Source organism: Dendronephthya gigantea, unplaced genomic scaffold (assembly GCF_004324835.1).
Source record: "Dendronephthya gigantea isolate DGI-Jeju-01 unplaced genomic scaffold, DenGig_1.0 000000F, whole genome shotgun sequence".
NCBI lineage: Eukaryota > Metazoa > Cnidaria > Anthozoa > Malacalcyonacea > Nephtheidae > Dendronephthya > Dendronephthya gigantea.
The window spans coordinates 7,279,599-7,294,470 of NW_021163010.1; the positions used below are offsets into that span (position 1 = coordinate 7,279,599).

General features: G+C 37.4%; 1 protein-coding gene across 2 annotated transcripts; it reads right to left on the reverse strand.

Annotated features, from left to right (window-relative positions):
* Positions 1 to 1,256: 1,256 nt before the first annotated feature.
* Positions 1,257 to 14,202, reverse strand: LOC114543358 (polypeptide N-acetylgalactosaminyltransferase 13-like). 2 transcript variants are annotated; one of them, XM_028562438.1, is made up of 8 exons: positions 13,625 to 14,202; positions 6,037 to 6,203; positions 5,003 to 5,381; positions 4,561 to 4,678; positions 3,173 to 3,505; positions 2,258 to 2,356; positions 1,870 to 1,992; positions 1,257 to 1,400 (listed from the first exon to the last, which is right to left on the reverse strand). In XM_028562438.1, exons 1-8 carry the CDS (start codon positions 13,981 to 13,983, stop codon positions 1,272 to 1,274), a joined length of 1,707 nt encoding a protein of 568 aa, XP_028418239.1. In that variant the 5' UTR covers positions 13,984 to 14,202; the 3' UTR covers positions 1,257 to 1,271. The 2 variants fall into 2 exon arrangements, with proteins under 2 accessions (XP_028418239.1, XP_028418193.1); XM_028562392.1 differs by lacking the exon at positions 13,625 to 14,202 and adding an exon at positions 11,105 to 11,697.
* Between the last annotated feature and the right edge of the window lie 670 nt (positions 14,203 to 14,872).

Consider the following 14,872-nt stretch of genomic DNA (forward strand, 5'->3'; position numbering starts at 1 on the left):
CCGAGAAAAGGTACAACATTTGCAAATTACGCGTTAACAAGACGAGATGTTGTTTCGAGCAGTAAACTCTTGTAAAAGCGGGTTAACAGAAGACTATCTTTCAGGCGATGCATGATTACGGTGGTTTTTAACAAATAACAAGGAGGAATTTCGTTTTAAACTAATCCGCAAATTTGTTAAAATTTTACAGGCAAAGCCAATTCAGAATGCCTAAATTTTTTATGCCTCTTGTAAAATGGTAGTGTGACCGCGGTATTCTGATTGGGTAACCAAAAATGAAAACATGCTAATTTTCTTAATGGTCTCGATTCCTACTCTTTGTTGTATATATATATATATATATATATATATATATATATATATATATATATATATATATATATATATATATATATATATATATATATACACCCGTTTGCAAAAACGTTGGCCGCAGATAGATATATAGATAGATACCCGAAATCTAATTAGAATTGCATATGTTGTGTAATATGATTGAAATCCCATGCAAATGTATTCATATGCAATTCTAATTAGACTTCGAGTATCTATCTATCTATCTATCTGCGGCCAACGTTTTTGCAAATGGGTGTATATATATATATATATATATATATATATATATATATATATATATATATATATATATATATATATATATATATATATATACATAATCAATGCGCGATTGAGATCATCACAACAACAGTCTCAAGTTTAAATCCTGTTTATCAATTTATCCTCCTATTTCAGTTCATTCAATGGGTATTAATCGATATTAATTTAAAATTCGCTAGCCAACGTTCAGAGTCATTTCGCGCCATATCATAGGTAGCCCAATAGATAGGCGCTCTACTGTGGTATGATGTCATCATATAGTATATAATTATGTAAGGTTGGCAAGAAAAGCCTATATTTTAAACATTCATAGTTTAAATATGACCAAAATATAAACATCTCTTCAACAAAATACATGCAAATATCAATTATTGTAATAAAAAATAATAAGTAATAAAAAGTAAAATAATAGAAATTAAAGCGCCTGGCTGTTGGGCTACTATAAAACTGCATGAGGTCGCATCAGAGATCGTATTCTCGGTCAAGCCTAGTTTCAATTTCACTGTGAACATGTCAAGGTGGCAAGCAGTTAACCATGACCATTTACATTTAACCTTTTATAGAAATTATTCTTACGATATAGTGAAAGCTAATAGTAACCAGGAAACATTAGCCAACAGTAACGAATTATATATAGACGGATACATCATCATTCACTTTGATTTTCCAAACATCCACACCTGGGATTCTTGTCCACTGCATGCGACAGCTTTCACATACTCACTATTACTATCTCCACGATCAAGACATACATTGCGACGTATATTGTGGACTTTAGAATCCTGTAAAAGAGGAAAAAAAGTCGATTATATACGCCGTAAAAGAAATTTCGTAAAGGGGATATTTCGATCAAAATAATTTGAACAAAATTCGCCTGCTTATGGCATCATAATGCAAATTATTCTAAAGTATTGCTCGCCCAAGCGATCAGTAAAATCACTGGATTTCGGAAGGCGCCCTCGCTGTTATGAGGCGGCAAAATTTCCGCATCTTATGTCAAAGTCATGGAAGGTGCAACTTCAAGGGCGGTTCAGTGAACGTTGTCCTACTTCTTATAAGTATTATTATTAAGTTGAGCATTCAGACACAAGCTCGCCGTTTTTTGAGTGGCAAGTGGCAATGTAAAAACTAGTGGACGAAAATATTAATAATTTTCTTATCGCTTGACCATAAGTCATTTGACCATACCACGAACGTGGACAAATTCTTCCATAAAATCATTTTTAAACGGTAAAAAGAAAGTTTGTTTACTTTGTATTCCCATTTTTGATTTTGTCCTAAGTCATCACATTCTCTAAGATATAAATCGTAGCCATTGAAATCCAGGCAATTGTCCTCAGACTTGAGTTCTCCTTTGCTGTTTAAAGTGAAGTACTGAAAGAGAAAAGAAAAACCAACGATGGATTCAGCATGAAATAACGCTAAAAATTAACAAAAAAAATTTTAATCCATTACTGGGAGGTAAAATATTCGTCGATACATTATTGCATGTCGAGGTTGGTCTCTCTGTATTTACTATACTGCTTTAACTGTGCATGACCCATGCATAAACGTTTCATAAAGGCCATGCACGGTTCTAGTATTTTGAAGACAAGACCAACATGCATGTATTCGAACTAAACTCACAAAAATATGTTACCTGATTTCCTCCCTGGCCATGACATTGGTAAAGGCCTAAAGGATGATCGTCGCGCTTACCGAGGGTATCAAAACACATACCGCTTTGTGGATTACGCACCTAATAAAGTGGAAGGAATAATTCATTCATAAGACCATGCTGCACGTATGGACGACATGGAAATGAACTAAAATTATGTTTAAAATTAAACTCGAGTCACGCTTTCCTTTTGCTTGGGTCACGTAAAAAATAAACAGTTGATTGATAAAGAAATTAATCGTTTTCATAATGTATATAGAGACATATGTAATACGAAACGACAAACGAAACGACATATAATTTGCAAAAATTCCCGTTTCCTCCATTTCTCACATGGTTTATGCACACGTACAGCGCGTGCCCTGCAAATATATATTTGATTGGTAAAAGCCGTAAAAGGCATTTGATTAAAAAAGTATTTTGTTCTAATAATAGTGCCATTATAGTGCCTTTGAAAATGATATAATTTATTACAAATTCTTTGTAGCTCCAATTCTATGTGAAAATAAGCTTTGGAGGTTTTCCTCAGAAAGTGAGGCATTAGTCATCGAAAAACAAAGACAAACGCCCGTATTCCAAAAGCTCACTCACACTCGCAATGAATGTGACATAAATTTGGTCAATTATTAATGCTGGTCACTGGTCAATGAGAAAGTTCTTTCTAAATAGACTTGGAACGACTGGAACCGCCATGGAAACGTTATGAGAAGATTATTAAGATCTCCCACTGAGTGAGTGAGCTTTTAGAATACAGACAAAAGTGTTTTCAAATTATTATTATAAATTATATAGTGCTGCATGGAAACATTTGAACTAATTTAGTTTTTTCAACTTCGAAAACAGGCGCTATAAAGTTAAACTTGCAGGCAACAGTATTAGGCGGTGCAGATTGCTTACCTCCCCAGAGAAAAGGAAATTTGAATCCGGTACTGACAATTCTTTAAAAACGTTATCTAGATACCATTTAAAGCTTTTACATTTAAGTCTCTTGCGTAAATTCACTCTTTCACTGACATCGTCGTGTTGTTTCGAATTAAGGTCATATCTTATATTATAGAAATGTTTGCTGTACTCGTCCATCCATACGTCGGCAACGCGCATCAAGTTCTTGCTCACAGGATCAATGTTTGACCCGGGGCGAGCTGGAAACGAGTAGGGGAACTTGGGACGGAACACGTGTCCAACACGTGAGCAGGGTAACATTTCAATAACACCACCACACATCCAGATCTAAAAAGGCGCAATAAGAAACAGATGTTTGGATGTCAGTTACTTCGAAATTCCCAGGTGAGGGTTTATCCTAAGTTTACGTCATTATATTTAAGACTGGTACTTAGTTTTTTATGTTTTCAAAAGCACTAACAAATTTGACGTCGTCATGCAGACGGATAAAAAGACCGATTTTTCTATCTCCTCAAATCTTTCTCTCTCGTTTGAAAACAAAAGAAATCAAGCTAATCATTCTCACTATATAGCGGCAAACCAATTACATATAAACAAACCAGCACAAAGTAAAGACGCCGGCTCTGGCGTTAACTCCGGCATGCCGCGCACGTGTCAGTCTCCTACATAAAGCTTCTGAACATAAACACTACAGTTCATACTCATTGATTTAGAAGCCTTACGAACCTGAATGTTGTTCGGTATTCAGACAGCACATCGTGCTTTAAAAGTATAGTTGGAAGACTATTTAGGTTGTGAACCTAAATGTTGTTCGACATTCAGAAGCACGTCGTACTTTAAAAAGTGTAGAAGTTCAAAAATGCATGTCTACAAGATATGTTTATATATAGGGACACGACTTTCACTTTGTCTTTGGGACTCCCGCTTATATTAATAAGCATACATATGATAACCTTAGAGTTTATATTAGCGTGTAATATGTTCACGAATTGATGAAAATGGTTCGTGTTGTGTTTGATCCGTATTCGTCAATCGTGTGCGACGTGTCAACGCGCCATGCATACACGACCACATCATTAAACGGCGAAAAAACAGAAACAAAACCAAACCAAGATGAATATTCAACTTCGTCGCTCACGCCGGAGTAATAAAGAAATTCACAGCTACTGCATGTCGCCATTATTCATAAACCAAGACTTTTTACTCCAATACATGAAGTAATTGTACAAACAGAAAATAAGGTATGTTCGTACATGCACAATGCCTTGTTTCATCAACGATGTTAGATTCTATACCTATATATTCTAAATTTCTCAAAATACACAGCATGCGTAAAGCTCGTGGCAATTATATACAGTATGAAAAATTTATCGGTATCTCACCCTAAAAGATATCTCTAAATTTTCTCCGCCCCAGACATCCATTCCTGTATCATATGTTCCCATTTCTTCGAAATACTCCTTGCTGATAGAGAATAAGCCGCCTGCCATAACAGGGGTCCTATAAACGGAGAAAATTGAGCGACGTGTTTTAGGAAGCTCACTACACCTCTTTTACCTCGTGTACTCTCGCAGAGAATTACTTCGCCAATGCAATAGGGCAAAAAATATTGAAGATTCGTAGTACTTTTTGCTGATAACTTTTCAATGGCAGCCTATTTAAGCAAGCATGTGATAATATATAAACCTTTTTTGCAATAAAATTCAATGTTGCAAGAAATTTTAATTCAAACCGTTTGAAATTTTCCCATATAAAGTCTTTAAAACCTTTAATACATGGTATACTGGTAACATATATCACAAATAGACAACTAAAACCATGTACCTTATTCCATCGGTTTCATCTTTCCTCCTTTTCATTTCATAAGCAGGTATTGGTTTCCAACCAAATTCTAGCCTCCACCGAAATATTCCGCGTTGAAATGGCTCACTCACACTATTATACTTAAAATCCTTATCGCCAATAGCATCAATGACTGGCATTACCACATTAGACTTGTTCTCGGCAATGCGAGTCAGTAACGGTTCTAACCAGCCAATAGTGCACTCGCAATGTGCATCAAGGAACGTAAGTACCTCTGCCTTCGCTGCGGCAGCTCCTGTTAACCTTGCTCTAATAAGTCCTTCCCGTTTTTGCAATCTTATAATTTTCACCGGCGTAGCGAGGGTTTTCACGTATTCGTCTAATTTATCTTTTACTTCATCTAAAGTACAAGGGATTATTTTAAAGTGTCCACCGTGCTCGATATCTTATTGTGCCTATTTTGGAACTTTTTATTGTTTTGTCATTAATGCACCATTAAGGGGAAAAGGGGTAAACACATTTTTTTTACTATAAGCTAGGGTATCTTATTGATATTTCGTTTTAGTCGTTGGTTAATTGTATTCTATAGTGGAATATCGGATTATTTGCATGATATGGTCATTGCTGTTTTGTGGCATGCACCCGTAGAGCTCGATATAGCGTGCGCGTATTTTAGGGGAATTTTTCGCAGCTCGTGAAACGCTTTCTCTTTTTAAAGTAAAGTGTAGATGATGTTATGGCACAACAAATGACTGGATCTTTGAAGGATTTAACTACAATTAGATTTTTAACTATACAGCCGGTGGTTAAAAAAGTAGCCCCTGACGACGAAATGTGGTACACCTATATATCTTCTCACTATAAATGAAGTATACAATAATCTTCTCACAATAAATGTTAGGCATGCATTTGCACGTATTTCTTTAGTTTTTGTTAATGAAAAAAGTGATCATAAATTCCAGTTTAAGAGAATATAATGCATTTGTGGAACTTAAAATTCAAGATGCGTGGTGATAGATAAAGATCAATTTAGATGTATACATAACAGTTCATACCTCTTGTGCTTGCATCATCAACTAAAATAATTTCTTTGAGTAAATGAGGTGGGGATCTATTTATTACGCTGTGTACGGTTCGAAGTAACGTTGACCAAGCTTCGTTATGAAAACATATTATCACGCTTGTTTTGGGTAAGTGTAAAGGATATTTCTTCCATCGACATCTAAAAGAATACCACATGATTAACGTAATATCGAAGTGTAAATTTGGAGCAATTTTTAAATAACTAAATCTAAATTGGCAAACGTGCGTTCATTGTGAGAACATAAAAATACAAAAATGTTGGCAAATCAACATTAGCAAATCAACATTGATTTTTTGTTTGGCTGCGGAATGATTTCCTTTTAATCTTTCGTGCTAAAATTAATTCATGTGTTGCTCGTACAGCTCGTGATGTTTCAAAATTTTACCAAAATTGGACCAGCCACTGGGGCAAGAACCATTAATCCCGAATTGTACTCCCCATCACAGGGACAGCTGACCAATTCAAACGAGCAGTCGAAGAAGTGCAAATTGTCGGAATCTGGTCTTGAGTATGGCAAGAATGCATAGATAATGAAAGCCTGCGTAAAATTGATTATGGAATATCTATAATCCGTCAGTTTAATGACCAGTTGACGCATGCTGTCCAAGCTCTTCGCACTTTGAAGAAACTAGAGATGGTAAATGGGCAGGTGCCAATGACCTTGAATAAACTCCAAGCCATAAGGGAGAATTTGGTGGGCACAGACCCAGACTGGGAGGAATGGTACTTTTTGAAACTATCCGAAGCTCTCCGATTTTGGACGCGACGAAAGCCGATTATCGATAACAATGAAAAGGAAGAAAGCAAATAATCGCAAAGGCTGCTATTATCTAACCGTCCTGAGCAGATGTGGGTAGACTGCGAAGGGGGAGCTGACAAGCCTGGTTCGTGCGACAATTAAGATATAACTAAGGTCAGCGATCGTAGAGAAATCTTAACACAAATGCCCTCGAATGCGCGGACTGTTCGAGCAAGCGCCCATGTTTACTCGGCGGAAAACGCCACCACGCATCTATTCAAAATATTGCTTGTTGGGAATGAGCAGCAAAACAGATAACGGTTGTCGTTGTGAATATTAACGGCATAAAATGTAGCCACCATGTATAAAATGTAGCGCGGGTATTTTCTATATGCTTACGCTAAACACCCTGGTGATAAAATCTACCGAGACCAAAACCACCCTAATCGACATGCTGATGACGTCGCAAGTTGTTCATCTCAAAATCTACAAAGTAAAACGTGAGACAAAACTGGGCAAAAGTGAACAAGGATCTTCTGGTACGAGGATCTGTCAACGGATGTCAAGCTGGACGATGCGGAGTCGAATCCCTACCGATCCACATCGTTCTGGGGATATAGGGAATATGCAAAAGTGAAGAGAGACCGAGAATTAGGAGAGAAACAATAGCACAGTTGACAAAGTTGGGTTGGTTGATAATGAGCCCCGGAAGCGAGTTCCATCTGATGTTAACTGGAAAATCTTGTAAATTAGTGACATTGTAATTATATGTAATTAGTTACTCGTTATTGTTCTCGTAAAATGTTATACTGAAGATTTTACCATGTTTTAAATAAATTTGATTGATTGAACCTCGCAAATTATGAAGCCCTTTGCCGTCTGGATGTCCTCGGATCTAAAAACACGACGGAACATGATCAAGCTAGCGTTTACGAGGAGTTTAAAGAGCAACTGACAAGGTCACCAGAAGGTTGGTACGAGACGGCACTATCATGGAAAGTGAACCTATCCACATATCAGGATAACACATCGTTTTTTTTGTTTACAACAGAGCTGTTTGGCCTTGTTTCGTCGCTATTTCGTCTTGAGGGAGTCATCGCCTCACATCTAGAACAATGGAAACAAGATGATTTGGAGGAGCTAGAAAAATCCCTGTTTGTGGACGATATCATCCCATCAGTGGCGAAGAGACCGTGGAGCAAGCGAAACAACACAAAAGAGGCAGTGATTATCAATTTCGAAGACACCCTCTCCAAACCCCACAAGTGGACATCAAACGTGAGTTTGCTTGAAGACAAACAGCCATGGTTCCAAAACCACTGAAGATCAAACGGTCGACAAGGGAGGGGGGTGATGGTGATGGGTGAAGTTACAAGAGTAAGATTCTTCGATTGCCATAGAACTAAGTAAATATACGGACGAAACGAGACAGGCTGAGTAACCCCGCTAAGATCTACGACCCATTGGGACTGGCGTCTCCAATTACCGTCGAAGGAAGGAGTGTCCACCGAGAGATATGCGACGCTACATCAATGTGGGATTCAGAACTCGGCAGTAAACTGCGAAAACGATGGGTTTCGCGGAAAGATTTTAAACCATCAACCCCTCAAGGAAGGAATAAACCATCAAGGAAGTTCACCTCCATTATATCCCTCGCAGACGCGACTAGGAAAGGCGTTTCAGCCGCTGTTTATGGCCTAGCCAAACACGAGTCGGGTGAGACGCATATTCGTATCGCAATCAAATCACGCCTAGCCAAGAGGGGCTTCGTTATTTCTAGATTAGAACTTATCGTTGGTCATATACGACCGGTGAATTTGATAACAAATGTTGCGAGGGCTATTTGGAGAAATAGGATTAGCGAACAACATTGCTGGTTGAACAGTACCGCCGCCCAGTATTTGCATGATTGAAAGAGCTGGAGAATATCGTCAAATCGTGTTGCAATGATCCGTTCTCATAATTCAGTCAAGTGGCATTACGTTCAAACGTGCCAAAATCCAGCGGATCAAGGAAGTAGAGGTGGTCAGTTGACAAAGTTTTAGTGCAACGGTCCAAAATGGTTGAGAAAAAGGGAGGGGATTGACCTGAAAGTCCGTTCATTCAACCATCGACAGGATCAAAGGCCGAAGCGAAGATATCGAGGGAAACACTGTTTACGACGCAGAGAGAGATGGAGAGGATTGCATCCTCGAGGATGGAACGAATTGCGTTGTCTCAGTCAAACGGAAGCGGCGTTAAACTCGAAATTGTACTAGAACGAGCTTGCCCAGGTTTTACTTGACATAGAAACTCAAATAAACCGACGTCCTTTGAGCTATGTTGAAGATGACGTAGAGTTACCGCTGATAACCTCGTCGAGTTTCCTATTCCAAAGATCCAACCATATACCAGAAATGGAATTTTATCGCGAAGAAGACAACGATTTGCGGTAAAGAATTAAATTTCTGAGAAACTATAAGGACCAGCTGAATCAGTGGAGACAAGAGTTAGGGAATGTTGCTTGAGTTAAGAAAAGTGTGCAACACTCCTGCATGTTTGGATCAGTCCATCCAAACAAGGAAACCATTAATAATTGTTGAATACTACAACATTTTGATTACTTTTTGCTTTTCTAAACTGTAGCAAAGTTATACCGTTCGGTATTAATAATTAAAGTCAGCAGTGAAAACAGAGCATTTCAGTGGTATGATAGCCCCATGTTGAATAGCAAGTGTTGTTATATAGGTGCTGTGTATTTTAAATGTGATTGGCTCCTTCGTAGTCACATGACTTTAAATAAATGCAATGTTTCCCGCCAAGGACACAAGGGAAAAATTGTTGCCTGCATATTGTTATAACAAAGTGATTTTTGTAATGAAATTGTTGTGTAACATGTAACATGTATGTTTTCGTTTTCATAACAAAACACTTAATGTATGCTCCCGAGGGAAATAGTGAGTTTCAGACTCCTGGGAAAACAAAACTCACTATCTCCCTCAGGAGCATACATTAAGTGTATATTATATTGGGGCATTTACAATACAGGCAGAAGAATTCATTGTATTGACCCTCTGGCCAATATAAAAAGTGCAGTCATATCATTTTTATCAGGTTAATCAGATTTGAAAAAAAAGGTCATGTGACCTCCTAATGTTAGTTGCCTATTAAGGAAACAAGATTCAAAATCCAGATAGCAAACCTTACCCTATTGGCCTATTCCATAATACCTTTAACAATTTAATGAAAAGAAACAACAAGATACGTAAATGCTGGATTTCAGTTTTAAGTTGTACACATATTCAGGCTAGTGTGTAGTCTGCACTCTGCAGACCCAATTTGAAAAATAGGAAACCATGTCAAAGCCAAACTTCAAATTAGTTTAGGTTTAAAACAATGAGAGATCCTAATGCTGTCTAGAAATAAGACCTGCTAGATGAATACTAGGGCACTTTCCTTTATATGGTAAAAACGGTCAGACCATGCATTTCTAAATTTCACTATAGTTAATGTATAATTAGGCTTTTATCTGATGGTTGAGATGCTACCGTGTATAAATATTTGTAAATAAATAGATAAAAACCATTCCTGATGAATTTCAATATAGACAGAGTATTGGTACTATTTTTACAGTGTCTCAAGAACTCTGCATTCAAATATATCCTTATTTATATCTGCCTAGCACAGGAAATGCAGTTTCACCATTTCATTTTTTTAATGGAATACTTTATTTCAATCTGAAATATGACCAGTTTGACTATTTGGCCGCTTAAAGCATCCCTTTAGTGTAGAAAGTTGGCAAGGTTAGGTGAAAAGGAGTGTAAACTGTTTGTAGTGACCTCTTAAACCACATGATGAAAAAAAAGTTATTTGAAAGAAATGTTTTTTTATGCACTTTGATATTAGAATACTGATTATGGGATACCCAAATTCTTCACTCTTCAGGCATAAAATGGGATAGAGTAGACAATTAACTGATGAGCTGGGTACAATGCATTAGGTTATATAGGCAAAGACAGAATAAAATACCTAAATGGGTATTTGGGTGTAATGCTCTCTATTTTAGGACACTAGAGACCTAATATTTTGGGTGAGAATGTTAAACATATCTAAAATTGCAAAATCCAATACTAAAATGGAATTTCTAATGCCAAATTGATCAAACACTGACTAGTCATTACAACAGATCACATGATATTGCATAAATATCATATGATATGGCATAGATATCGTTCGTTGTCAAACTACACACTAATCTTTCATAGAACATAATAGAACGAAAGCTAAGTAGTCGTCATAATTATGGATTATTTCAACCTACTTTGAATTCCTGAAATCTCGTAAATTTCGTTCCAACGAAATCTTGTCACTAACAAAACGGTTAAAAGAATGCTGCGTATAGCCCTCGTTCTCCTTCTCCTTTTCCCAAGATTCAGCGTACACAGCTACGCCGAGCTCGCCAGGTTGGTTAGGATTGCGATGAGGTGTCTTGTCATAGTCCGCATACACATAATGAGCTGTGTTGCCTGGGTGCTTCGCGAGTCCGCGCTTATCTCGTAATTTTCTATCAAGTTCCACTGAATTGAAGTCTATATTGTCGTAGTACGACTTGCTATTACGTTCGTTCACGAAAAACGCCACTGTGAACAAAAACCACAGTGCAGTGGCAAAAATAATGCCGTAAAATATGGTACGCCGTCTTGATACTAAGGCCATGCCGAACAAATGTTATTACGCGATAGTTCGCCTGTTTTGAGACGAAAGGCACTTTAAACACGGCGACAAATGCTTCCGCTTGGGACAGTTATAAATCAGCTTCTAATAAGCCATGTAAGTACATATTAAAAATCCACAAGAGAAGAAAAAATTAACAATAAACAAAATACAAGCGTTCTCTGGCCACCATATTCTACAATTTCGAAGCCCACGCTGCACACCGTCAGCGGCTTTTTACTTTTGCAACATTTGAGAACTGGCCAAAGTGAACCGTGATTGGCTGATTTCACCGCATTAGCAAATTTTTATTGACTTGGGCTGTAATTATCATTTTTATATGTGACAATGCTGTGGCAATTCGCAGGTACTGTTTTGCGAGTCGACGATATGCGGCGGTCTCGTTAGTTACATCAGATAAATACACCTTACAAGCCGGCATACAGCTGAAACTATAAAGCAAAGTCATTAATGCACGCCTGTACTGTAAGATGAATCTTGACTGTCATCGATCCTATCGACAAAGTCAAACATATTTCGAAAGTTTGCAATTGGGATATAAGTACCGATATATTATAGCAACATAAACTATCCATCTAATAATTAATATCACATAAAGCTATAATATTTTTGCCGAAAACTACAGGGTAAATTATATGCACACAACCTATAAACTTTATCAAGCTATGTTTTGAAGATGAAATTTAAATTTAAAAAAACACTGATTTAATACTATCTTCAGATTTGCTGCAATTTTGCTGCTAAACTAAGCTGTTTGTATAGTGACGAGTCTTAGGACACGTGTCAAAGCGTGACACGGCCTTTTAATGCTAATCAGTCACAGACATCTCCATCGAAACAAGATTAAAATTTCAACAATCAATATAACGAAATACAAAAAGCTCTGTCGTTTTTACGTTGTTGCTAGGTTGAAACACCTTTTGAAGGAGACCGCCTTTGACAAATATTTCAAAAAAATGATTTTGAGCCAAAATTCAGTGCATGATTCCGCATCTAATTCAGTGCATTTAGCGATCACTGGATTGTGTCCCCGTTTACGCTGAACCTAGTAGCGAGTAATAGTGTGATATGTTTCAGTCATTTCGGCTTCGCACTTTGCCGTTTTATATATATATGTCATTTCATATAGCCTTCCTATTTTATAGCCTTCAGGGTATTATAAACCCGAATTGTTTGCATATTTGCAAGCATATCTCGTCAGTGAGCCTGACAATGCAAACGCGACCTGGTTTATTGACCATTTTTAATGGACTCTATAGTCCATATTAACATCTTATAGATATGCTATCAGTTATCAGTAACATATTTTACTTAAGACATACCAATATTTAGACCTCCATCTGCTAGCTAAGTATGATGCTTGTGCCTCGCAGTCAAATTTTTTTTGCCATTTCGTTTCCTCTTATAAAAAATTTAAACCAGTTACTGCAGCTTCTTCAAATAATTTTCAATCAATTGCGCTTGTAACAGTGAACAACTGCCTAAAATATATCAAAGAACCGAACTTCTCGACATTTTGATTTATAAGGGCCTTGACACAGAAGCCTAAGTATACTAATTCTCCTGAAGAGGGCCATTAGGTCGAACGTCAAGATGTTTACTGACGTTTTATATTTTTATCAGTTGCTGAACCACATTTATAGCGGGCTTAAGCTTAATGCAACTTAAGCCTCTACGCGAGAGCAACACAACAAACACATTTCAGCATTTGTTTTTTACCATTAATTTTGCAAAAGCTTGGCGACAGCTTTCATAGGCAAATTGTTAAAAAATGTCATCAAGTCAAACAAAACGTGGGAAACTGAACACAAAGCTGAGTTAACAAAAATGAGTGAAGGAAAGAAGACTGGCATTTCAGTATTTGCATCCACAGTTTAAGTCGTTCTCAGTCTCCACGGCTTCACACAGAACTAGTATGGCAGCCGACTAAAGCTCCGCGTTCATGTCTATCCCGTTTTATCACCCACACGTGTAATTTTTCGGTCGAAATGGACTTGTACTACAAAGCAACTATAATATATACACATGCACGAGCTCCTTGTTTGCACAAGGGAATGAGACACACTAATAGATAATCAATATTGCCATGCAATATAATCGGACTTACGCTTTGCTTCTCAACTCTGGAATCTTTCTATGTAAGGAGATCATATCGCTGACCACAATATTTATTTCATGTTTTTTGTAACCTGCCCGAATCGCCTCTGAAAATGTGCTGTTGAGATTCACCGGAACACCGTACTCGCCGAGACCGTTGCGGTTATGCGATTTTGGCAAATCTTCGTAGTTCGCCGACCACGTCCTCCTTCGTAAGTCATTCACATGATTTTCTTTCATGACTTCGACGTGGTCCGCCGAGATATAAAATGCGAGTCCGTCATAAATCAGAATCAGAACGCTGCACATAAACCATATCGCAGTGCAGAGCACAATCGTGTGATAGACACGACGAAAACGAAAGATCATAATTGTCAATAACGAAAGGGCTACGTCGGCGATTCATCATTACATCGGGAACGACTCAAACTTCTAATTCACCGTTCCGCTACAGCAGGCAATAATAAAAACGTGATAATGGAGTCAGGCTATGAAACGTTGAACTCCTTACAATTTCATTTTTCCTGACAAGAACCCGCACGAGTTTGAAGACGTCTCCATAACATTACAACGGACACTTTATTATTGTTATTTGAAAGGCGTCCCACGATTGTTTCATGCTTCATGCAGGTACCAGGAGAAAGAAGAATATAATCGAACGTGCAACAACCGTATGCAGGCCAGCCGAGATATTACTAAAAGTTAGGACAGCCTGACCTATACTATAGTGCATGAATAGCTATGAGCTGCATGAAGATCTCTTTAAAGCAGATACTTTTAAACCAAACAAAACGCAGAATCAAGTGGTTGCCTGCCATACAGCACAAATTCGACTGTTAGCCTAATAGTAATACTAATAAAATAAAGTTATAAAAGCTTGATGGAAAAAGCTTTTTTGTCAGTTTTGAATATATTTATTGCTATTTTTATCCCATATCGATGATGTTTTCTTGATTCGATTTTTTTTAAATTTCAAACTGGAGAAAATCAAACATCATTTTCTAACTTGTAGTTATGTTAAAACATAAGTGCAGGGCCAGAGATCAAGACAAGAGTAGTCCACACACAATATCTCACTGATTTGACTCAACCGCTGTCTGATATTGAATAAATCCGTCAAAACAGAATTGGGAAGTCTCGTGCAATGCCAATGCCAATGAATTTCTTTGATTGTGCCAAGATCATCACGCGACTTTATAAATGCGATTTCGACCATGTAAACGGTTCACTGTTCTTATGCTCTAGAAAAGAGAGACAT